The sequence below is a fragment of the Eucyclogobius newberryi genome, unplaced genomic scaffold, assembly GCF_026437365.1.
Source record: "Eucyclogobius newberryi isolate DKJ021-1_F unplaced genomic scaffold, fEucNew1.0.hap1 SCAF_1, whole genome shotgun sequence".
In the NCBI taxonomy this organism is placed as follows: domain Eukaryota; kingdom Metazoa; phylum Chordata; class Actinopteri; order Gobiiformes; family Gobiidae; genus Eucyclogobius; species Eucyclogobius newberryi.
The window spans coordinates 36,098,011-36,123,069 of NW_027315723.1; the positions used below are offsets into that span (position 1 = coordinate 36,098,011).

The 25,059-nt window shown below is 38.0% G+C and overlaps 3 protein-coding genes across 3 annotated transcripts in view; 2 read left to right on the plus strand and 1 right to left on the minus strand.

Moving 5' to 3' along the window:
• Positions 1-7,656, plus strand: part of agbl5 (AGBL carboxypeptidase 5) — a 29,259-nt gene extending 21,603 nt beyond the window's left edge. Inside the window, exons 13-17 of the mRNA XM_072444878.1 lie at positions 842-960; positions 1,023-1,072; positions 5,262-5,431; positions 6,239-6,354; positions 6,446-7,656. Coding sequence (XP_072300979.1) covers positions 842-960; positions 1,023-1,072; positions 5,262-5,431; positions 6,239-6,354; positions 6,446-6,520 — 530 coding nt within the window. The 3' untranslated portion in view covers positions 6,521-7,656. The remainder of the gene's footprint in view (positions 1-841; positions 961-1,022; positions 1,073-5,261; positions 5,432-6,238; positions 6,355-6,445) is intronic.
• Positions 7,657-7,687: 31 nt separating this feature from the next.
• Positions 7,688-8,511, minus strand: ost4 (oligosaccharyltransferase complex subunit 4 (non-catalytic)). The gene is made up of 3 exons (XM_072444891.1): positions 8,392-8,511; positions 7,937-8,070; positions 7,688-7,817 (listed from the first exon to the last, which is right to left on the minus strand). Exon 2 carries the CDS (start codon positions 8,067-8,069, stop codon positions 7,956-7,958), a length of 114 nt encoding a protein of 37 aa, XP_072300992.1. The 5' UTR covers position 8,070; positions 8,392-8,511; the 3' UTR covers positions 7,688-7,817; positions 7,937-7,955.
• Positions 8,512-9,563: 1,052 nt separating this feature from the next.
• On the plus strand, positions 9,564-20,649 carry selenoi (selenoprotein I). Its single transcript, XM_072444904.1, has 10 exons — positions 9,564-9,777; positions 11,855-11,923; positions 12,677-12,785; positions 14,248-14,322; positions 15,574-15,836; positions 16,608-16,716; positions 17,957-18,005; positions 18,084-18,264; positions 19,358-19,537; positions 20,202-20,649. The coding sequence occupies exons 1-10, from the start codon at positions 9,721-9,723 to the stop codon at positions 20,307-20,309; spliced, it is 1,200 nt and encodes a 399-aa protein (XP_072301005.1). The 5' UTR covers positions 9,564-9,720; the 3' UTR covers positions 20,310-20,649.
• The last annotated feature ends 4,410 nt before the right edge of the window (positions 20,650-25,059 follow it).

Genomic DNA, 25,059 nt, shown 5'->3' on the forward strand with positions numbered 1-25,059 from the left:
AAACAAAAGCTTTATGTTCTCATTTTTCTAGCACATTTCTGTGATTCCAGTGATTGTGGCAAGTGTATGCAGTAATATGTTTGTGGTTATCTCTATATTTGTATTTTATGAGTAAAATCATAAGCATAGTCCAACTTTCTATGTGCATTTCACACTTATTTGTAAAATATTTACACAATATATGTAACAGCGATTACTGTCCAGGCGGTCCAGTGCTGTCAGCGGCTCCAGATGTCACGTTGCTGTTGCTTTAGTCTCTCGAGCTGATTCATGGTGTTTCTGGTGTGCCTTTCCTTACTGTGTTCATAGTGTTCATTATATATTCACCACAGTTAACTAGCTTTATCAGCTCAGGAGTGACTGGTCCTCAGCACATAACATGTGTGTATGTTAAATATTTAACATATACTGTAACAATAAGTAATCTTATTTATCAATTTTATTTACAAGTACGTATCATCTGTTGTGGATAAATATAAGCATTTGATTATGTACGTGTACGATTATAAGCCCCTTTTTCACTGTGATGTTGCTCTGGTGACAAAACGAACAGTGGAGATGTACTGTACGCATCGCATTCTCACGTGTACAATTCTTCAATAAGAATTGGGCCGTTACTTCAATTTGGTGCTAACCTTCTGCAACTGAACATGGGCTCTCACGTTTGTCTCGTCATCTTTACAAATCTCATCTTCTTGAATGTCTTTATTCCACTGGAATAAAATCTCTTTTTAACCCTTGTGTCCTGTGGCTTCTCTACTCTTTACGTCCGGTTTCTCTGTGTCATGGTTTGCTCATGTTGCAGTTAAAATGAAAGAATGTGTTTGAATGTGCTTCACAGGGGTAAGTTGTCCAGACATCCAGGTGGAGGGCCTCAGTTCAGTGTGTGTGTCCAGGATGCCCTTCCCCATGCGCTCAGGCCGTGTGGGAAGGGGCTGCCGACCTCTGGCCGTCACTCAGGTTAGATTATATGACTGCTTCTCAAACTTTGTACATTTTATTCATTTTTATTTCTCACACAGACTAAAGACTCTGGGCCTGACCACATACTTTCCTCTATAAAATTTAGCAAGTGAGTATGACTTCCATGCACCTATGTGAAACACTGTATTACACCTATTACACCTATGTGAAACACTGTATTACACCTATGTGAAACACTGTATTACACCTATGTGAAACACTGTATTACACCTATGTGAAACACTGTATTACACCTATGTGAAACACTATTACACCTATTACACCTATGTGAAACACTGTATTATACCTATGTGAAACACTGTATTACACCTATGTGAAACACTGTATTACACCTATGTGAAACACTGTATTACACCTATGTGAAACACTGTATTACACCTATTACACCTATGTGAAACACTGTATTACACCTATGTGAAACACTATTACACCTATTACACCTATGTGAAACACTGTATTATACCTATGTGAAACACTGTATTACACCTATGTGAAACACTGTATTACACCTATGTGAAACACTGTATTACACCTATGTGAAACACTGTATTACACCTATGTGAAACACTGTATTACACCTATGTGAAACACTGTATTACACCTATGTGAAACACTGTATTATACCTATGTGAAACACTGTATTATACCTATGTGAAACACTGTATTATACCTATGTGAAACACTGTATTACACCTATGTGAAACACTGTATTACACCTATGTGAAACACTGTATTCACCTATTACACCTATGTGAAACACTGTATTACACCTATGTGAAACACTGTATTATACCTATGTGAAACACTGTATTACACCTATGTGAAACACTGTATTACACCTATGTGAAACACTGTATTACACCTATGTGAAACACTGTATTATACCTATGTGAAACACTGTATTACACCTATGTGAAACACTGTATTATACCTATGTGAAACACTGTATTATACCTATGTGAAACACTGTATTATACCTATGTGAAACACTGTATTACACCTATGTGAAACACTGTATTACACCTATGTGAAACACTGTATTACACCTATGTGAAACACTGTATTCACCTATTACACCTATGTGAAACACTGTATTACACCTATGTGAAACACTGTATTACACCTATGTGAAACACTGTATTACACCTATGTGAAACACTGTATTACACCTATGTGAAACACTGTATTACACCTATGTGAAACACTGTATTATACCTATGTGAAACACTGTATTACACCTATGTGAAACACTGTATTACACCTATGTGAAACACTATTCACCTATTACACCTATGTGAAACACTTACACCTATTACACCTATGTGAAACACTTACACCTATTACACCTATGTGAAACACTGTATTACACCTATGTGAAACACTGTATTACACCTATGTGAAACACTGTATTACACCTATGTGAAACACTGTATTACACCTATTACACCTATGTGAAACACTGTATTACACCTATGTGAAACACTATTACACCTATTACACCTATGTGAAACACTGTATTATACCTATGTGAAACACTGTATTACACCTATGTGAAACACTGTATTACACCTATGTGAAACACTGTATTACACCTATGTGAAACACTGTATTACACCTATGTGAAACACTGTATTACACCTATGTGAAACACTGTATTACACCTATGTGAAACACTGTATTACACCTATGTGAAACACTGTATTACACCTATGTGAAACACTGTATTATACCTATGTGAAACACTGTATTATACCTATGTGAAACACTGTATTATACCTATGTGAAACACTGTATTACACCTATGTGAAACACTGTATTACACCTATGTGAAACACTGTATTCACCTATTACACCTATGTGAAACACTGTATTACACCTATGTGAAACACTGTATTATACCTATGTGAAACACTGTATTACACCTATGTGAAACACTGTATTACACCTATGTGAAACACTGTATTACACCTATGTGAAACACTGTATTATACCTATGTGAAACACTGTATTACACCTATGTGAAACACTGTATTATACCTATGTGAAACACTGTATTATACCTATGTGAAACACTGTATTATACCTATGTGAAACACTGTATTACACCTATGTGAAACACTGTATTACACCTATGTGAAACACTGTATTACACCTATGTGAAACACTGTATTCACCTATTACACCTATGTGAAACACTGTATTACACCTATGTGAAACACTGTATTACACCTATGTGAAACACTGTATTACACCTATGTGAAACACTGTATTACACCTATGTGAAACACTGTATTACACCTATGTGAAACACTGTATTACACCTATGTGAAACACTGTATTACACCTATGTGAAACACTGTATTACACCTATGTGAAACACTGTATTACACCTATGTGAAACACTGTATTATACCTATGTGAAACACTGTATTACACCTATGTGAAACACTGTATTACACCTATGTGAAACACTATTCACCTATTACACCTATGTGAAACACTTACACCTATTACACCTATGTGAAACACTTACACCTATTACACCTATGTGAAACACTGTATTACACCTATGTGAAACACTGTATTACACCTATGTGAAACACTGTATTACACCTATGTGAAACACTGTATTACACCTATGTGAAACACTGTATTATACCTATGTGAAACACTGTATTACACCTTTGTGAACACTATTCACCTATTACACCTATGTGAAACACTTACACCTATTACACCTATGTGAAACACTATTACACCTATTACACCTATGTGAAACACTGTATTACACCTATGTGAAACACGGTATTACACCTATTACACCTATGTGAAACACTATTACACCTATGTGAAACACTGTATTATACCTATGTGAAACACTGTATTATACCTATGTGAAACACTGTATTACACCTATGTGAAACACTATTCACCTATTACACCTATGTGAAACACTTACACCTATTACACCTATGTGAAACACTATTACACCTATTACACCTATGTGAAACACTGTATTACACCTATGTGAAACACTGTATTACACCTATGTGAAACACTGTATTACACCTATGTGAAACACTGTATTACACCTATGTGAAACACTGTATTATACCTATGTGAAACACTGTATTACACCTTTGTGAAACACTATTCACCTATTACACCTATGTGAAACACTTACACCTATTACACCTATGTGAAACACTATTACACCTATTACACCTATGTGAAACACTGTATTACACCTATGTGAAACACGGTATTACACCTATTACACCTATGTGAAACACTGTATTACACCTATTACACCTATGTGAAACACTGTATTACACCTATTACACCTATGTGAAACACTGTATTACACCTATGTGAAACACTGTATTACACCTATGTGAAACACTGTATTACACCTATGTGAAACACTGTATTACACCTATGTGAAACACTGTATTCACCTATTACACCTATGTGAAATACTTACACCTATTACACCTATGTGAAACACTGTATTACACCTTTGTGAAACACTATTCACCTATTACACCTATGTGAAACACTATTACACCTATTACACCTATGTGAAACACTGTATTACACCTATGTGAAACACGGTATTACACCTATTACACCTATGTGAAACACTGTATTACACCTATTACACCTATGTGAAACACTGTATTACACCTATTACACCTATGTGAAACACTGTATTACACCTATGTGAAACACTGTATTACACCTATTACACCTATGTGAAACACTGTATTACACCTATGTGAAACACTGTATTACACCTATGTGAAACACTGTATTACACCTATGTGAAACACTGTATTACACCTATGTGAAACACTGTATTACACCTATGTGAAACACTGTATTCACCTATTACACCTATGTGAAATACTTACACCTATTACACCTATGTGAAACACTGTATTACACCTATGTGAAACACTGTATTACACCTATGTGAAACACTGTATTACACCTATTACACCTATGTGAAACACTGTATTACACCTATGTGAAACACTGTATTACACCTATGTGAAACACTGTATTACACCTATGTGAAACACTGTATTACACCTATGTGAAACACTGTATTACACCTATGTGAAACACTGTATTCACCTATTACACCTATGTGAAATACTTACACCTATTACACCTATGTGAAACACGTATTAAACCCATGTGAAACACTGTTTATTACATCTATTTCACTATAATACATTAGCTGACATTCAACCTCTCTGTTCCCTGCTCAGGTGTGACCTGCTGCAGCCACATTTGAGCCGGATCCCCATCAGAAGAACAGGGTCAAGTGAAGCCCTGCCCAAAAACAATCAATCAAACGCCAAAACAAAGGAGGAGCTGCCCACTCTGAGGGTGTGGAAACTGCTGCGACCTGGACTGCAGCGCCATCTGTCACTCACAGGCAAGACACACGCCACACAACTGATATTGTTTTTGTAATTACGTTTCTTAAAGTGCATGCAACAGGTACTCGTTTGACATACAACAATGGAAACGTGTGTAGCTTCACTTCTTGGTAATTCCTGTGGCATAGCAACCATACTAAAGGCCAATTGTCTAGTTTACACTATAGTTTGATGAATAGATTTTTATGATAGCAATTTTTATTATAGCAATTTGTAAACTGCCCCTGCATTTTAGATGTTTTGTGTTTTGATGAAGTTTTTTTTTTTTTTCTAAGAACCCATTTCTCCTATGAAAAAAATATTTACTTTTCTATACAAACTAAGAAACTGCTACTTCACTGATACATATTTGCCACAGGCAGTGTCCCACCAAATAAAACCATGGAAACTCGTTCACATACATGCTGGAGCCTTGACTTTAGTGCAAGCAGCTTTTCAGTGTTCAGTATGAGATCATCTGAAACCATTGTATTTGAGGAAGTGGATTTGTTTTATAAAAAGTATTTTTCTGATCCCAAACTAATGGTTATCATTTTGTCTGTGTGCTCTAGTGTTTCTATTCCACCATAACATGCGCAGTAGGTACCCGTGCAATGGTTTGCATTTGCTTAATCTTAATGATAATAAGGTAAAATGCAAAGAATAGAAAAAAAAGGAAAGCAGAATTTTCCTCGCCTTATTATGTGGGGAAGAAATGATCATGTACATTTATATTGGGGAAAGTATATCCACATTGAACATATAGTGGTGTAGAAATTGTATTAATTTACCTGACTAGAAAGCTAACCGTGTACTTTCTACAGGTGTATCTGGGAAGCAGGCGGCGTTACAACTGGCCTCCAAAGCAATAATCAAGAAAAATGCTGATAATACTCTCCAAATCAACAAAGGAACAGCTGTTATTGAAACCACTCCAGAGGTTAGTGACAGAATAAAACACAACAGTGGCTTTTGGTAGCATTTTCCTGCTGTCTGCTCTTTTTACAGCATTGTTCCATGTTGTCTTACAGGTTGAGACCACTCTGCTGCCTCTGCCAGAGACGCTTAACATTAGTGAGACAGTGACACTCTGTGGTGAAGCCTAGTAACTGCACATTTCTTCACTATTTATAGAACATGCTATATCTACAGTCTATGATTTATATATGCTTAAATTATTTATAGCTTTATAGACTTCAATTGAAGAAGACAAAAATATGAAAATACTGTAAACCTGTTGAGCACTGGTGTACTTTTCAATAGCAACAAATCAAACTACAGCTCAAACTGTATTTCTTATGTTTAATACAATATTTTAAGTAATAATACTACTATTATTACCATATCTGCATAATTGGATTCCAAGAAAAAAAAACATTGATATTATAGCCATACACTTGGCATATTCATGCTTTTTCACATCAGTTGAGTCCAAATGTTATCTCATCTAACATATTCAACTTTACACTACTGCTACGCTCTGGAAAATCAAAGCTAGTTACCCTCCTTTTTGCAAATTAGATGTTTGCAATAGATGACTTAATCTCATTCTAGCTGTATGCTTTTTTTTTTTTTTTACAAAGTTGGCAATGTGTCTTTTTCTATTCACAACATAATTAATATATTTTCATGGCATTATGTTATACAGCAACACAATGTATAGTAGTAAAAGTATTTACTGAACATACTCTGTATCATATCAAATGGCAGCACATTTCAGACATGGTCAGAGTAAATCTTCAAAGTCAAGGACTGTACTGACTGATTTGTCATTATAAAGTCGATATATTTTCGTACGTTAATGTATTTGAATATGCACCTTTTTGTCCCAGTAACAGAGGTTACTAACTGAAGAAATGTTAAATCTGTGGTTAAGGATGTGAATCTTGCCTTTATGAAGTTCTGACATCACACGATTCTAATAGATTGGATGTGGCATGCCTTTAAAGTAGATGTTCTTATTAAATTAAACGTTACTTAGATGTTCCAATAAGACAAGATTACTGTATTGCAAAGCTTTGAGGACATTTTTTGTTATGAATATTGATTGTACTGAATATTTACTTTAATATCTACTTTTTTATAATTGCAGAGCAGTATCAAGTAGCCTTTGAGAAGCACATGATTTATTATTTTTAGAACTAAATGTACAATAGTGTACAGCAAAGCATTATCAAACTGCACTGTTGTATGAGATTATACTGCTTGTCAAAAAAACTGAATAAAAATTCTTGGTACTCCACTTTTTTGTCGCAAACAAAGACAAACAGAAATGTAGTTTACATATTTTATTACAAAAATGCTAATTGGTGTGCAACATTAACAGAAAATTGTGTCTTAATTGGACAGAAGGGCTGGAAAAGGGGAATGTTTCCAGTGAATGGATCCATCTTCATTCTTCGACTAAAATAAGCATTAAAAAAACAAGTAGATCAGAGAATGACAAAGAGCTTTAAAATAAACCAGCAACATATTTGATATCATAAAAACGTCCTTCTGAGACAGGAGTCGGAGGTGCCAACCTTTTAAATCAAGGCCAGATTACTCTTGTTTCTTCGGGTTATTGACAGCCACATAGTGATATAAAACCACCAGCAGGAACAACGACACACCGAGCATGTTGGCAAAGATAGCCAGCTGCACGTCAGTAACCATTCTGCAAAAAACAATGTACGGAATACATATTTAGCATCGTTTGAACATTGTAAATTACGTTTCCTTTATGTAGTACTTATCATGGATTTTTCGCTCTTATTGTACTTAAAATGCAACTATAAATGCCAATACGAGGAAATAAAGTTACCACAACAAATACCTTTCCTTAGTCAAAAACACACAGTATAGACTGACAGGAGCGTTAGCACGCTAGCTAATAGGCAGTTGTATCCTAAAACCAGATAATTATTATTGCTATTCAAGACGTAAATCAATGTCCATTACATATATTACAAAGTCATGAGAAATATGAATAACTTACATTGTTACTTTATTGTGTTTTATGCCTGATACAGATGAGGTTTTGCTGTCGTGGACGTGAGCTACGATGCTGTCTGTTACTTCCGGGTTGAGCGGAAAGACACGTCATATTTAAAAGGGCTCGCGACGCTTCTTCTTCTTTGGTGTTTTATGGCGGTTGGTATCCAAGTGTTACATTACCGCCACCTACTGCAGTTAGACTATATACTTTATGCTCCAGACTTTACTCAGTAAGTGTAAGTATAAGTATAAGTATATGGAGACAAGCAGGTGGTGAGCCAGGTGTGGGGAGAATCCGCCTCATAAGAAGAAAAGCATGTTGTTCGAGGTTTTTAGAGCCCCTAATAAAAACACCCCTAATAAAATAATGTATTCTATGTCTAGTTTTTGGCAGAAATCTTAAGTGGTGGGGCTCTTAATTATTAATAAATTTTCTGCTGTTCAGGGCAGGGTCACAGAGGCAGCAGTCTGAGCGGAGATGTCCCTCTTCACACACACACTTCCTTCAGCTCTCCCGGAGGATCCCGAAAAGTTCCCAGGGCCCCCGAAGAGCACTCCTCCCTCCTCCCACACTCCTCCCTCCTCACCCTATTCCCAACGGCCGGGGGCATTGGGGAGGAAACTCATTTTGACAGCTTGTATCACTAGAAATGAAAAAAATAAAATAAAATACATACACATTAATAAAATAACACGAATAAGGCAAGGCAAGTTTATTTGTAGAGCACAGTTCATACACAAGGCAATTCAAAGTGATTCACACAGCAGGAAAATGCATTAAAATCACAAAGAAATGACAGAAATGCAATAAAATTAACTAATTAAAAACAATTTAAGTCATAAAAGAGAAGAGTGCAAAGAAAAATCCTTTCAGTCATATGCACAGGTGCAAAACTGTTTTTATCTGAGATTTTAACATTGTTAGAGTAGAATCATAATCATAACATTAATTATTCATTAATTAATAATAATAATAATAATAATAATAATAATAATAATAATAATAATAATAATAATAAATTCATGAATAATAATATAAATCCGAACCATGCATTGATTCCATTGATTGACAGAGTGATTTTTGCCAGTCGTCGGAGCTCGTGGAAGTGTAATCGAGTATAATCCGTGCGTAAACTCCTCGCGCTCGGATGATCTCGTAGGAGTGGCCGTTGTTTCGACACAGCCCCGTCGTAGCCTCAGCCGGCGTGAACCTCCTCACCGCGGCTAAGCTACATTCATGGTGCTCGCACTTGGCAGCTAGTGGGAGATCCGAGTGTGCAGAGCGAAACAAAACACCACTTTGAACTTTGAGGGCCCGTCGGACGTCAACATGGCTCTGTACAACTATGTCACGCAGGAGCAGCTGGCCGGTTTCGATAAATATAAGGTAAAGGTTGCAGCGTTAGCATGTTAGCCGCTAACCCGTGTGTGTGTGTGCGGGGGAAAGAGCTAGCTGTCAAGATCTGCTGCGGGAGCGCTCACTCTGCGAGAAATGAGTGTGTAAAGACCGACATACCCGAGCAAAAATGACGCCGTGAAAGGCTTTGGCGATGTCTAAAATGTCCGTTTTGTATATTAAAATGTTAAACGAATTTGTTCTGTGTGTCTAATCGCTAGATTTGGTTACAAAGTCTGACATAAATGGTGTTTTGATTAAGGAGTAACATGTGTCCAGGCGCTGCTAATAATTGTAGCTCTAGTCTATGATTTCACTCTTGTTTACATCAGCATGCGGAAATGATTTAGTGTTTATGGATTATCATGTTGATCAAGCAAGAACTATTCTCATTTAGACATTTGAGCTTTGTCAGTGTGTAGCGCTGAACCTATTCAAATGAAGTTGTGTGTAACAGAAAATGTGAGTAAACATGCCCTTCAGCACAGACAAAGAGCCTTTTCATTTGTATCTGTGAAAATATTTAAGCAAGGAGTGACAGATGTTGAAAATACTAGACCCACACCCAGGATATCTTGACCTTAAACCAGCCTTACACTCATGATAAATATATAAAAGATTCTAGCTGTCATGGATCGTAGTTTTATGTAATTAGATTTCCTACTGTCAATTCTTACAGATGTTGTGTTCTTGAGCCATTACCAACAAATTAATGTGATGGTAATTGCTGCTGGTTGGAGAAATGACAATTGCTGTTATTGAATATAGTATAGTTGAATATAGATATAGTACATATTTACTCAGCTCTTCAGTAGTGTCACGATACTAATATTTCAGACTCTATTTCAACACTTAGGGATAAGCTCGACACAGACATTTTCAACACAAAATGATAGTACTTTGTGTTATCATGTGGTCTTATGCTATTTCTGATAAAGTACAAGATCATTCTAAAACCTTTCTGGTTAGTCCTGTTTGTGATTTTCTTATTATTATTACTTTTATTGAATATCTATATTGATTCTATTGATAAGCCTTGTTTAAAGTAGTCTACTATAAAAGGCCAAATCATTTGAATACACCTTAAAAGACTTATCACATTTTTCTGGTAAGACGGGATAAAAGAGTATGGTTTTAAGAGGGAGAAACTTACCTCATATTACATTTATCTGTCTTTGTGCTCATAGATGTAGCTCTGAACTACTCAGAGTCCTTAAAAGACAGCATACTCCACACACTTGTGGAGTGACTATTGTGTGAAATTGGCCCCCAGAGCCGTTTGTCATGAGGGGCCTGTTTCCAATAATTGCTTTTAGAGTGGCGTAGTGTGTGCCGCTGCACCTCAACAACTGCAGCTGAGTCGATGGATTACTTTACACTACTTTTATATTGACTCTCTGGATGTTTTTCTGACACGTTATCAAATGGAGCCCAGATTCAGTTCATTGGTTACATTAAAGGGTGTGTAGACAAGACTGAAATCAAAGGAAGCTTAAACAATGAATGCAGATTAGTATTAACAAAAGGGAAGATCCTTCTCGGTACACTTACGGCTACGTAGTAAAAGGATTTCTAGACGTCCACAGCCCTGTTTGACCACAAACCTGTAACAGAACATTGTAGTCACATTTTGAGCTCTTCAAATAAAGCATTTTGTTTTTCCTTTGGTCGGTGGTCGTCCACCCAACAATATCTGCCAATGTTGGAGATGTAGCGGCAAATATTGGCCCGATAATATCCGTCCATCTGTCTTCTCTCTATTCTCTTCACTTCGTCATTTTCTGTCTGTATAAACATGCCCACAGAGAAGATTGTGACTAATATCTCTCTTACACTGTGTGTCTAACTTCCAAGTGCCAGATAAATCAAATAAAAACTGAAAAAATGCATGGAAATTGACCTCTAAAATTGCAGCTCAATGTACCATCAGAATGTTGGATGAAGTTATTTTAGGAATCGTTTTCATTTTGATATGCTCAATGAAAGATGTGCTAAAAATCTCCAGTAAACAATCTCCCTGTGTTCTGTATTTATTAAATGACTATTTGTTTTTTGTTTTTTATTGCAGTACAGCGCAGTGGACACAAACCCTCTGTCTGTTTATGTCATGCACCCATTCTGGAACTTTGTAGTGAAGGTGGGTAAGCGCCTCTCACCGTCTAGACTTGTGCTGAAGCTTAGTTCTGCAAAATTAATGAGGTGTTTGGATGCTCTGATGAAATGTAATGACGTCTGCCAAAATCATACTGGATAACAGTGTTGCAATTCTTTTTTTTACACCAAGTTATTTTTGATCTTTTAATTTGCCAAACTGTCAATATCAATGGCAAGAAATCTGGATTTTTTTTACATATTTTAAGTTGCAATACATTTTTGTTTTAGATTTTCAGGAAAAAACTTTTATATATACTTTTGTTGTGCATTATTTCATAGTAAAACAAATGTTGAGTTATACATGTTGGAAAACAACCCGTGTACTTAAAGATCCTATATCATGCTATTTTTCCCGTTTCGTAGTCTAAGGGTATAATTGATAATAATAAGTGCTGAGATTCGCCCCCACCCTCGCGAAGAGCGGTCTGCCTCCCCCGCCCAACCCGTGACGTAGCCTAGCGTGGAAACGATGGGGGTGTAAACAGAGGCCGAGGCGTGTACAGCGTGACTCATCCTGGTGACTAGGCCCCCGTCCGTCCGAGGGGAAGGATAGACTCTGTTCTCTAGATAAAGACAGCAGGAATCAATCAAAAAAACACATATGAGGCACCAATAGCACTGTAAGAAGGATAAAAGCTGAAAAGTCGATTTAGCATGAATAAGTTCTCAATGCATTAAAATTCTATAATGTCCTTATTTGAGATTTCTAACTTGTGTATTTGATCCCTCGTCACAGTTTTTACCCACATGGCTGGCTCCAAACCTCATCACATTCACTGGCTTCATGCTCCTCGTCCTCAACTTCATCATGCTGTCGTACTTTGACTTTGATTTCACAGCATCTTGTAAGTACATTTATTTTAATCGGTGACGTTATACTGGTTAACATTTGTATTTCAAGTATTTTTTAAATAATAATATAGTTGATTTGAATAGCACTTTTCCAAACAATGGGCCCTATGCATGAAGAGTTCATAAAAAAAATCAAACAAAAATGATTAAAAATGCATCCAAATGTATGTTAGCTTCAACAAAGTAAAACTAAAGTCACAATTGAAAACTCAATCGTGTCTAAATTAAGCTATAGACATAAACTGAAGTCATTGTTTAATTTTCAACATAATGTACAACTGTTTTGATACAGTCCAGTTTCCTGATGGCGTGTTGTTGATTCAGAAGCGGTGGGTGTGTGCACTGGGCCATAACCTGCTTCTTTTCACTTGGATGTCGCGTTGTCAAGTCAAAGTCCGTCTAGCGGCGCTGACCGGTCACTCCCGTTCATTGCAACATAGAAACACAGTCTATGATGATGTCGCTTATGTTGCACCTTCAAAGTGGAGCCGGCGTTCTTGGTAGAATCGCAGTCTAACTAACAATCATTATTCTTGTACACTGCTCCTCCCAAAACTGAGCCATTTTAGCAACAAAAATGTTATGACAATCTCAACAATAAGCCCAGCACTGCTTTTTATTTGCACATGATTTGCTTTTCGACTTCACAAATAAAGTATAAGACAAATGGTAAACAACTACCTGAAATAATCTGATTTTTTTTCTTTTTTTGAGGGGAATGTGTATAATTCACCTCCCAAAGTTTTTGTGTTTGTGGAGTTTGAATAGGTATGTAAATAAAACGGTTTGAAAGAAGATCTCAAACAATGTCCAGTTCAAACAAAAGTACAAATAAATGATTATAGCAAAGTAGAACTAAAGTGTATGTGGTGCCATGTTGTTGCACTGACTCAAAACACTTCAGGAATGCAGTATTGCTGTAAATATTCAGTATATTCAGGCTTAATAGAGCAATGGAATGTACTTTTTCTGCTAAATTAGAATCAAGTATGGCCGAATTATGATTATTGTTGCAATACTTTTGTTAAAGCGGTAAGTAATTATTCCGACTATAAAAAGAAAACCTACAACATCTACTGTATCTGTGTTGAACTAGTTAAAATTCTGTTATTTGCTATTTATTGATTGGAGAATCAAACTATAATAATATGATTTAAAAAACTTTACCTACCTTTTTTTTTGTTTCTTCTGTTTTTCTCTGTTGTGCTGTTGCTCTGTTTCTGTTGTTCTATGCTCTAATAAAAAATAAAATAGCAAATGAAACGTTACTTCAAGAGAGATTTATGGTGATTTGGGTACAATCTTATTCTAGGATCTTGTTTTTTCAAAAATATCTTAATATATTCAGAAATGGAAGTTATTTATTGTATAGCCATGTTGTTCACGATCTGAATACAGCATGAGTGGTGTGTTGTATTGCCGTTGCTGACTCTGCTCCTCCACCCTGTGTTTCAGCTGCAGGACACGTTCACGTTCCCAGCTGGGTCTGGGTGGCTGCAGGCATTTTTAACTTCTTGGCCTACACACTGGGTGAGCTCTGACCTCCACATCTGCGTCCTCTTTCTTTTGGGAACGCTGCAGAACGGCGCAGCGCAAATGAATCACACTTGCAACACAACATTTACACCCACAGCGCCCTCCCCTTTTTACAAAACGTGTGTCAAGGATAAAGGAGGCAGGAAAAAGGCGCTCCAGTTCGTTTACCACGTATTAAAAGCCTAAAGGCCACAAATTCAATAAAAAAACTCGATATATATATATTTTTTGTTGGCCTAATGACTAACAAGCTACTGTAATTATTTGGTGACGCTTTTATTTTAGGATACAACGTCTAAATAGCTGCTAAAATTAGCATAAATGTTCTATTTAATTTGTCCCTTTATTAATGTTTCATTCCGTACAACCTTATTCTGCTGCTTATTAGACATTTATTTAACACTTTCCTGTTAATAAACTCCTTACTACTGCTTTTTTTGTACTTGACTTATGATCTTAATTATCTTTATTACCAAAAGCTTTTAAGGATCATAATTCATGTACAAAATGTCACCCGAACGAGCAGCAATGAGGAGAATATTTATAGGAAAGTGTCTAATAAGCAGCAGAGTTTGTGTAAAATAAAACATTAATAAGCTAATTAAGATTGAATTCACCACTTACAGGAATGCAAATTAGCCGCCATTTAAATCTTAAAAAGTGTAGCCTAAAATAAAGTGCTATCAACAGGGCTGACGCTCACAACGATTATTATTATTATCATCGATTAAACTTAGTGATTATTCCTTCTTTGCTGAGGTGATGACGTCCTAATGGAGTATTTTTTACAAACAAAATATGTTCTTGATCCTAAACAATAAATGTACTCGTTTTCCACGTATTGTGTAAATCATAAACATGACATGTGTTCTAGTCTGTGTACAGTCCAGAAAATTGATTACTAGATAAACAAAATGAGTTTACAAATGATAAATCGATTAACTTGTCCCAGCCCTAGTTAAACATTTTTCTTCCTGACGCTTGTGAATAGTTCACGCTGTATGAGAGGCGTCCTTGGTGAAGTTTTGAAGGAATTTACGTGAAGAAAGGGCATTTCTTTGTGGCTGTAGTAAATTCAATAGTGGGAGGAAGGAATGCTGATTTGTCTGCTCCAAAACAACCTCAGAATGCCAGAGTGAGGGGGCAACACAGACGAAACGGTGATAACGTACACGATTAGTCCTGGTCCGGTCATGGTCAGACCTGGTTTTGGTTCTGGTTTAATTCTTGGTATTTTCCCTTCAGACGGCGTAGACGGGAAACAAGCACGACGCACCAACTCCTCCACGCCGCTGGGGGAGCTGTTTGACCACGGCCTGGACAGCTGGACGTGCGTGCTGTTCGTGGCGACGGTTTACTCCATATTTGGGCGCGGCGAGAGCGGCGTGGGCGTGTTCACCCTGTACTACATCTTGTGGGTGGTGCTGTTCTCCTTTATTCTGTCGCACTGGGAGAAGTACAACACCGGCATCCTGTTCCTGCCCTGGGGCTACGACATGAGCCTCGTGGTGAGTCCAGGGTCTCCAAAAGTGTGCCTGGAACTCACCCGTGTGAATTCTGCGACCCCCCGAAGATAGCCTGAGCAGCCAGACCCTTCTACGTTCTGGTCAAATGCAGAAGGGTCTGGAATTGGACCATTGATTTTTATTTTTTTTTTCCTCGTAAAGCTGCCATGTTTGTTTGGACAGTAACCGACCATGCGTTTCTCTGATTAGTTAATCCACCTGTCAATCACGCCCTTTGGATATCAGGCAGGCGGGATATAAGCATGAAAAAATGTAAAAATCAACTTTACGTAATATCTTTCTTTTTAAGTTGTCTATTTTGAAAAGTTACAAGCATTATTTGTAATTTCACGTGCAGGTCTAAAGGGAAAAACATTACATATTCTTTTGAATATAGAGTGAATTATTATTATTGAACTGAAAAGCCAACCTTAACTTTTACCACACAATGCCAAAGCCTAACCTGGCGCAGGAGAAAGACAACCAATCAGAGGTCGTTCATCCCCTGCCATCCTGTAAAACACTTCACACAGATCTGAAAATGCTTGAAATTGTTACGGCTTATTAGTGTTTTCACAATACTGCGAAGGAAAAGGCTTGACACTTGACCCCACGACAGAATGTCATTTTCACTTTAGGTTCTTGTAGTCTAGAGGCCATAGCTGCCCTCGTGGCATGACAAAGATGTGGCTGCCCCTCACCAGACAGTCACTTTGACAGACAACTTTCTGGATAAGACGTGAAGACTTGATTTCTGCCTCTGTTGTTTTGTAGACGATCTCGCTGGTGTACCTGGTGACTGCAGTGGTCGGCGTGGAGACGTGGTACCAGCCCGTGATGCTTCACTTCCGATACAGAGACCTCTTCATCTTCATGATCATTGGTACGCTCTTCTGCCTCTCATACTGCGTCTTAAGAGAGTTCTCACCACTATTTTCACAGGCATCAAAGAAAATAAACTTTTAAAAGCTTTCATCCATGTTATATTATATTTATTCTTTTGCATTGCAAGACGCCATTTTCACTGACCTCCGATACACTGCTCTGCTCTTACTTAGTTGTCTGATTTGTGTTTATGTATTTAGTCTTAATCTGTGATACATGTGGGATTCAGCAGCGTCCTGTAGATATTTGGGCTCAAATGAAGAAGAATCCACTGTTGTTGTGATCTGCAGCTTTAGTCGAGCTCAGTCTGGTCCGGCAGAGTAGCACTTTATTATTATTAGCATTGATTAGAACTGTAGCAGACAAAATGATAATATGTATTCTTATAACTAATACACACGTTATTGTATTTACTGTTTTTGCTTTTTGTGCAAATGATTCCAACTAATTTGGTTCAACAGTTTCAACTGCAAGTAAATATTTCTTCATTAAATCCTTCAAACCAGGAAGGGGACATTTGCCTGAAAAAAAGGAAACAATAGATGTATTCAGCGTATGCTAATCGGAGGAGGATGAGTCATTGCATGAACGAGTATGCAAAATATGACTCTGGTCCTATCTTCAGACAGATATTATTATTATTATTATTGTGATTTGCTCCTACTCTGATGAGCGGTCTCTTCACTTTTAACACTTTTGTCCAGTTGACAAAATATAATCTTCTTTGGCTATTTGCCTGAAAAACAAAACATTTTTAGGAACCTTGTATGTATGTATCTTATCATAGACCGCTCCAGTTCCATCATTGTTGACATGTGGTTAGCTCTTTCTATGACGGGCGTCGTCGACTGTTACAGAATGTGTCCTTCAATAACATTATCAGTTTCTTTGGTCAACTCGTCTCACAGAAGCAGTGTTCACTTCTCATTAAACCTTAGCTACTCTTTAAACCTTAGCTACTCTTTAAACCTTAGCTACTCTTTAAACCTTAGCTACTCTTTAAACCTTAGCTACTCTTTAAACCTTAGCTACTCTTTAAACCTTTGCTACTCTTTAAAGCTCCTTGTGTGGAGGCATAATCAAGCTTGAATATTGCAATGTGTTTAAGTCGTCAAGTGCCGCACTAATGGTGAATGAACTTCTGCCTCAGACATCCAGAGTCTCCTGCCTCTTTGACCAATAGTGTTAGAATGAGACAGAGTATATCATTGCTGAACATGTCTCCACCTCTGTTGCAGGCTGCTCCTTGACTGTGACACTGCCCATGAGCCTCTGTAACGTCCTCAAGTAAGTCTTGAAGAGCTGCTTTATGAGTCGTGTCATTGTTGGCTTGATGCTGTAAATGTTTAACTGTTGCCGTGGCAGAGGGTACAGAAACAACACGCTGAAGCACAGCAGCCTGTACGAGGCCCTGCTGCCCTTCCTCTCCCCCGTCCTCCTCTTCCTCCTCTCCACCATCTGGGTGGTCTTCTCTCCGGCCAACATCCTGGACCAGCAGCCGAGGGTCTTCTACCTCATGGTGGGCACGGCCTTCGCCAACGTCACAGTAAGAATGTTAACACCTTTTCTCCCGTCCCATGTTTCAGTTTATTGATCCCACTTAAATTCAGGAAAGTGTGACCGTTCAAACCTTTTAAAAGACCTCTTATTGTCTAGCTTATTTAGGACTTTCCAAAAACTAAATAGAATAGCTTGAACATTGAACATTAACAATACACACTTTTAATCTTCACCATTTAATACAAAGAAAAATAATCTAATGTCTTTCTCCAATTGATCTCAATAGTATTTTAATAATATATATTCTTAGTCCTAATTTCCTAGTTTTAATCATCGATATGAGTTAAAATATACATATTCAGGGGCCACAAAGCAGCTTCTCTAACCTAGAAATAACTGACTTCTAAAAACCCAAACCCTAAAATGCTTAACGTTTACAATTTTGCCTTAATCTCGTTCTTTGGCCTGTGTAAATTTGATCTGTTTCCCTCGATTAGGAGCAAATGTGAACATGCATTTCATGACTCAAATGTCCCTCTTTACAGTAGCTATTTCTGTTCCAAAAATTGCAGTGCAAGATCATTTATGCACCTGCAGTTTGCCTTGTCGTGCACCGGCCATTTACTAAATGGATTGGGTGTATTTCATTGTCGGCTCGATGACAGTAAAGAAATGTGATGGGTTTTGATTTCGTTATAGACCCTTCCAGGAAGACGTTTTTAGAATAGTTGCGCGCACAGCCTGGCACTTGTGTAAACTTTGTGTCCCAGCAAAATAGAAACGTGAATTTCTGACAGCGCTGTCAAATGGTTATTGATAACATGTTTGTCGTGTTTTGGCAGCGAGTAATAGGGTTCAATTTCCAACTTTCCATTTTCTAAAGTTCACAAATGCAAGTAGGATTTATGGTGCTTGATGAAATAAAATGAATATTGTATTGTCAAACCGTTGCGGCCCGCTGTATGTTAAACAGTAATGTAAAACATGTAAAACAAAATTAAATTAATTAATTTTAATCGAACATGTATACATCCATAAACAAAGCAAAACACTTCTGACTGATATGTATTATTAAAAACACTGATGTTTGGCGGTTGTTTTGCCCATGCCCTCTTCAGCTTCTGCCCTTGTGTGTCCAGTGTAAGCTGATCGTGTGTCAGATGAGTAACACGCGGTGCCAGCCTCTGAACTGGCTGCTGTTGCCCATGACGACGGTGGTGCTGGTGGCCCTGACCGGAGTTTTCCCCGACGAGACCCTGCTGCTGCTTCTGTGGACGAGCGCCGTCATCCTGGCACACATACACTACGGCGTCTCTGTGGTGAGAACGCACAAGACTGTACTTTTATTCTGACAGGGATGTGACGCGCTGTAGTGGACCGAGTTAACCGTGGATGTAAATAAAGTAGAAATGGCGAGGGACATTATGCACTGTTGGAGCTCTTGGTTTCATGCTGGTTTCTCGGCTCATCTGATTTTTTTAAACCCTTTAAACAGTCAGAGACAAGACAAGACTTACCATTGACATAAACATAATGAGACGTGCACAGTTTGGTAACACTGGTGGTTTTTTAATAAATCTGCCAATCAGTCTAAACACTAAAGAGTCATTTTCAGTAAACAAAGACTTGAAACTGGACAAGGTTTTGGCCGAGGCCACAGTCACTCAGAGGACAGAGGCACTCAATAATACAAACACCACTGTGTCCATTTAGTCATATTGATTTTGTCCTCAATATTAAAATATTTTTGAAACTCATGAAACAAAATGGCATTAGATTTGCAAATCTTAGGTCACTATTTGTTACAGCTGCATGCTTCAGAAACAGAAAGTAATCTATTTCAGTACAGCCAACAAAAAGGAAAAAAAAAATGTTTTCTAGTGTTATAATCTTTAGAAAAATGACATACTTGTCCTGTCTCTATTTGTGAGTATTAAGTATTTTACAAAATGCTTTCATTTACCCAGTGTTTTTGTTCTCTAGGTTCAACAGCTGAGTGGTCACTTCAACATCTTTGCCTTTTCGCTCAAAAAGCCGAGCAGTGACTGACAGGAGGAGGAGCGAATCGGCTTGAAAGGAGCAGAGGTCTAAGCCCCTCCCTCCTGGTTTTACCGACACTTCACTCTCATCACCACGGAAACCGCATCCCCTCCCTCCATCCTTGAAGAAACTACAAGTGGACCATGGCCCTTATCCACTGTCCCCCCAAACACACAAACACACACTCACTCACTCACATTAACGACATGGACCTGGCGGTGGGCGGGACAAGGGGCTCTGGCGTCCGTCTCTGGTGATTGGCAGCTCGGTTCAGCCAAAGAGGTGCTTTCTGTTTCCTAAGGAAATGTGCTTCAGTCGAGAGGACAGGAGCCGGACAAGCCATGAAACGCTCCATACACGCACAAAGACACAATAGAGCTGTGGGGACGCTGAGGCGGGGAGAGAGGAGGGAAGAGCGCGGGAGAGAGGAGGGAAGAGCGCGGGAGAGAGGAGGGAAGAGCGCGGGAGAGAGGAGGGAAGAGCGCGGGAGAGGAGGGAAGAGCGCGGGAGAGAGGAGGGAAGAGCGCGGGAGAGAGGAGGGAAGAGCGCGGGAGAGAGGAGGGAAGAGCGGGGAGAGGAGGGAAGAGGGGAGGGAAGAGCGGGAGAGAAGAGGGGAGGGGAGAGAGGAGGAAAGAGCGGGGGAGAGGAGGGAAGAGGGAAGAGCGCGGGAGAGAGGAGGGAAGAGCGCCGTGGGAGAGAGGAGGGGAGAAGAGAGTGGGAAAGAGGAGAGCGGGAGAGAGGAGGGAAGAGCGAGGGAGAGAGGAGGGAAGAGCGAGGGAGAGAGGAGGTAAGAGCGAGGGAGAGAGGAGGGAAGAGCGGGTGTTTGAGTCCATCATTTCATTGCAGCTCACAGTGAAACTTTTCATATAATTACAAAGGCAGTAGGTTTTTACAGCAGTTTATAAAAGCTTGAGTTTACATAATAGTATTGCTAAAAAAGAATACAACATTAAAGTATAAGTAGCGCAGACACTGCCCTGAGTTTGTGTGGAGCAGACTCGGGTTCTCTCGTGTTCCTCTCGCTCTCTGCAGCTCGTGTGGAGGATCTGCCGTCAGGAACATGGCGTGTGCAGGTTTAGCTCTTTCATAAATCTACCTCAGTTAAAGTGAACTTGCCTGATAAATCTCTGTCAGACTTGTACCACAGTGCCCTGGGATTGTACGTCTTTACACTGTACCGTACTGTCCAAAACGGCTGCTGCTGCTGCCTTTTTGTAAATATGTAGGAATAGATTAGATGAATATATTTAGCAGCATATTGTCCCCTGCCACAGTGTTGCCACAGTTCTGTCCACACACACATGATCTCATCTATAATCTGCCTTCATGCAGAGACACGTGCACTCACATAGTGTTATGAATGTATTATATGCCTTGGGTAAATGCCATTTCAGTTAATTTAATACTATTAATGGGAATGCCTCAACTTAGTCTTTTTTAATAATACGGTTGAAAGTGAATATGTTATTAGCTCTGTGTGTTTAATGTATTTGGTAATGCTTTTGGGGCATTTTAATTCAAGACTTTAAAGGTGCACTGTGGAACTTTCAGGTGGAGGGTCAGCCACCTGCTCGTCTCCATGGAGATGTCATTGCTTTGCTTGGAATTGTCCGTAGTCTGGCGTTAAAAACCAGCGCAATGTTTAGTCCAAGTTGCAGGTCAGAGTCTCATTTATAGAGATAAAGTTTAGGGACAAAACATTTCCACAAACGTCCTCAGAACTGCTTCTGTCTCTTCTCTGAAATGTGACTCTGACGTGCAAAGTTCTGAGCTTTTTTGGACTGAATCACTGACCAGTTCTACGTTAAGCTGTCTTTTTTTTTTGTAGATCGCAGAAAAGAACGCTCAAAGTCGTGTACGTAAGGTTTATAAATGAGACCCCAGATCTGTGACGAGTAAATAAAACGCTTTAGGGCTGCACAATATTGGAGATTATTGGGATGTATTGCTCAGTGCTGCAATATCAATAGTAACGCGCCATTTGAATATACTTTTTGACACAATAATTTCTGTTTTATTAAAAGAAATACGTTCATGACTTAATGTAACGGTTAAAATGTGTCAAATTAAAACCGTAACACACAAAAAAACAAGAATAAACTGAAAAAACTACAATTTTTTTTACATGTTCTCTGTGTGACCTCGATCTTTTCGCACTTATCGATTATTATTGCGACATATCGTGCAGCTCTACTTATGGACGGGTTTAATGCCATTCCGTGGAACATTCCAGGCAAAGCGATAACACTTCAGGGCAGGTAAAGTTACTCAGTGCGCCTTTCTCAAAATGACCAACAAACCAATGGGGCGATCGCAAACTTGTGGACGTTTCCCGCGTCTCCCGACCTCCCGAGGTGTCGTGTCTTCATGCTGATTTGTTCAGTTTTTTTTCATTTCCTCCTCTTCTTCTTCTTCTTCACTTTGTGTGCGGCGCGGCTGAACGTGGCGCGGCGCTTGAATGAAGAGTGCGTCCAAAAACCCTTAAAATGGAGTGGACTCATTCTGAAGGAACAAGTCGCCAAAAGTGAAGGCCACAAAAGCCTCGTCCGTCGGCACAAACGTTTTTTTTGTTTTGTTTTGTTTTTTTAACTTGTGCGTTTCGAGAAAGTTGTTACTGTCTGGCGTTTGAAATGTTGAGACGTGTCTGTCTGAAATGCTTAGTAAACGGTGGGCAAAAGAGTCGGCGGAATCATTTTGCCCTCAATGTAGATGCTCGTTTTTGTGTTCTTTTTAATTTAGAGATAAAAAAAAGACATTTAAATTTTTTCCCCCCAAAATTTTCAAAAATAATTTATAGAACACGCAACAAAAACATAGAACACAACCAGAGAGAAATATAGGAAACAAAAAGAACACGAGTAGCACGGAATGTAAATGGAAACAACATTTTTAAAAATTAAAACGAACACAAAAATTGTATCGTGTAACTTTGCCTTGAAATCTCTTTGGCCATTTTAGTTTTTTCTGCTCTTTTCTTCTTTCTTTTTTTGTCGAAAAACTTTGTCACAACTGTACTTTTCATTTTACTTTTTAAAAATTCTAAGTAGCTGCAAATTCCTCCATCTCAGTCGAGCAGAATTGTCAAACTAAGGATCGTGTGAATGTTAAATTTCGACACCTTGAACCTGAATGTGCAGTTATATTATTCTTATTCAGTGGTGATGGTTTCATGTGGATAAACCTTGTACACCGGCGAAAGCGACTGCAACACGCCAATCATGAATTCACAGATTAAAACGTCCTAAAATCAGAATATTTATCTTAATTGCAGTAGTTTTAACGACCTTGATAGACCTAGATTTTTCTTTTTTGCAATTTCATTAAAAGTGGGCTTCTTTAGTCCCTCTGACGATACATTTGGAAGCACAATATATTGCTACAGGATAAACCATAATATTGAACCTATTTTATTCCTCATTTTTTGAACGATAAATGTACAGTATCGGTCAGGGTATGAGCTGCGACAAATAACGAAACAATGATTAGCCATAGGAGTTACTTATTCAGCTCAAATCTCCTTATTTTACTGGAAATTATAATAACAAAATCTCCCAGTTTTTATAAAGAAAATGTATTGGTTGATAGAGGGATTTCATGATTATTAGGTTCATCGATAATCATGATTATTTAAGTCACAGTATAATTGTAGGAACCAAAATATTATACCAGTGACAATTTAAAAAGCAAAATTAAGTATTTTTATTCAATCTATAGTAGAAAAATAGGACCTAAATGTAAAGAACTTAATTTTATCTTGACTATTTGACTTTGTTTTGTCTTTCAGAAAGTTAATTAACAGTAACATGTCAGACCACGGGAATGAAAGAAAATGAAATATTTCACTTTTGTTTAGTCACAGTCTCAAAAATCGTGAACAATTGTTAAATTGTGATGTTTTTCCCTCAATAATCGCAACACTAAAAGTTAACATTGTGACATCAGTACAAGCTGCATTTGTTTTGAAACTGACAGAAATGCCCTTGCATAATTGTAATATTCTAGGTTGTATAAATAATTTAATTCAACCAATGCCAACTAATTATCCTGATTACAAGTCATTTAACTGCTTTTTATGGCAGCACATATCGCCTGGTTTTGGGAAAGCAGAATGAAAAACATGGTTCTTGAAGCCCCTCAGATGTGAGTCTTTCGCGATCGTGATGGTTTTCTTCTGTTTCTGCGTTTAGTGTGTTAATGTCTGGGACTGTGTATCGTGTATGATGTGTGCAAATACATATATCGTTTGTGTATTTTATTTTGAAATCTCTACTGTCAAATGCTTTTGTTCCCGTTTGGATCAGAACAGAAGAGTCATGATTTTTACTCTCGTCTATGGCAAAAAAAAAAAAAAAAAGTCAGATTGTTTTTTTTAATGTCCTAGCTTTTTCATTTTCTTTGAAAATGTTATCATAATTTGCTTATTTTTCTACTTAAAAGTACCATATAAATACGAGGTACACGAATACTGCTCGCATCTGATGATGGAGAGATCAGTAGCAACATTTTATCTGAAAACTGCAAATGAGAACTGTCGTGGGAAATGTACTTTTATTAGAAGAAGATTAAAGTGCCTCTGACAGGTCGGACGACTCATTGAACTAAAATGCAGTTATTTTGAATTTAGCTAAAAATTATTAAAATTTTATTTCAAAGTAGCATCATTTATTTTCACTTCCTGTCATTTTCTACTGATTTTTCAAAGTTTTCTTCACAAATAGCTTCTCAATTGGTGTAAAACAATCATGTATATGTATTAACTAGGTATATAGATATAAATACACCATATAAAGTCTAATATAGA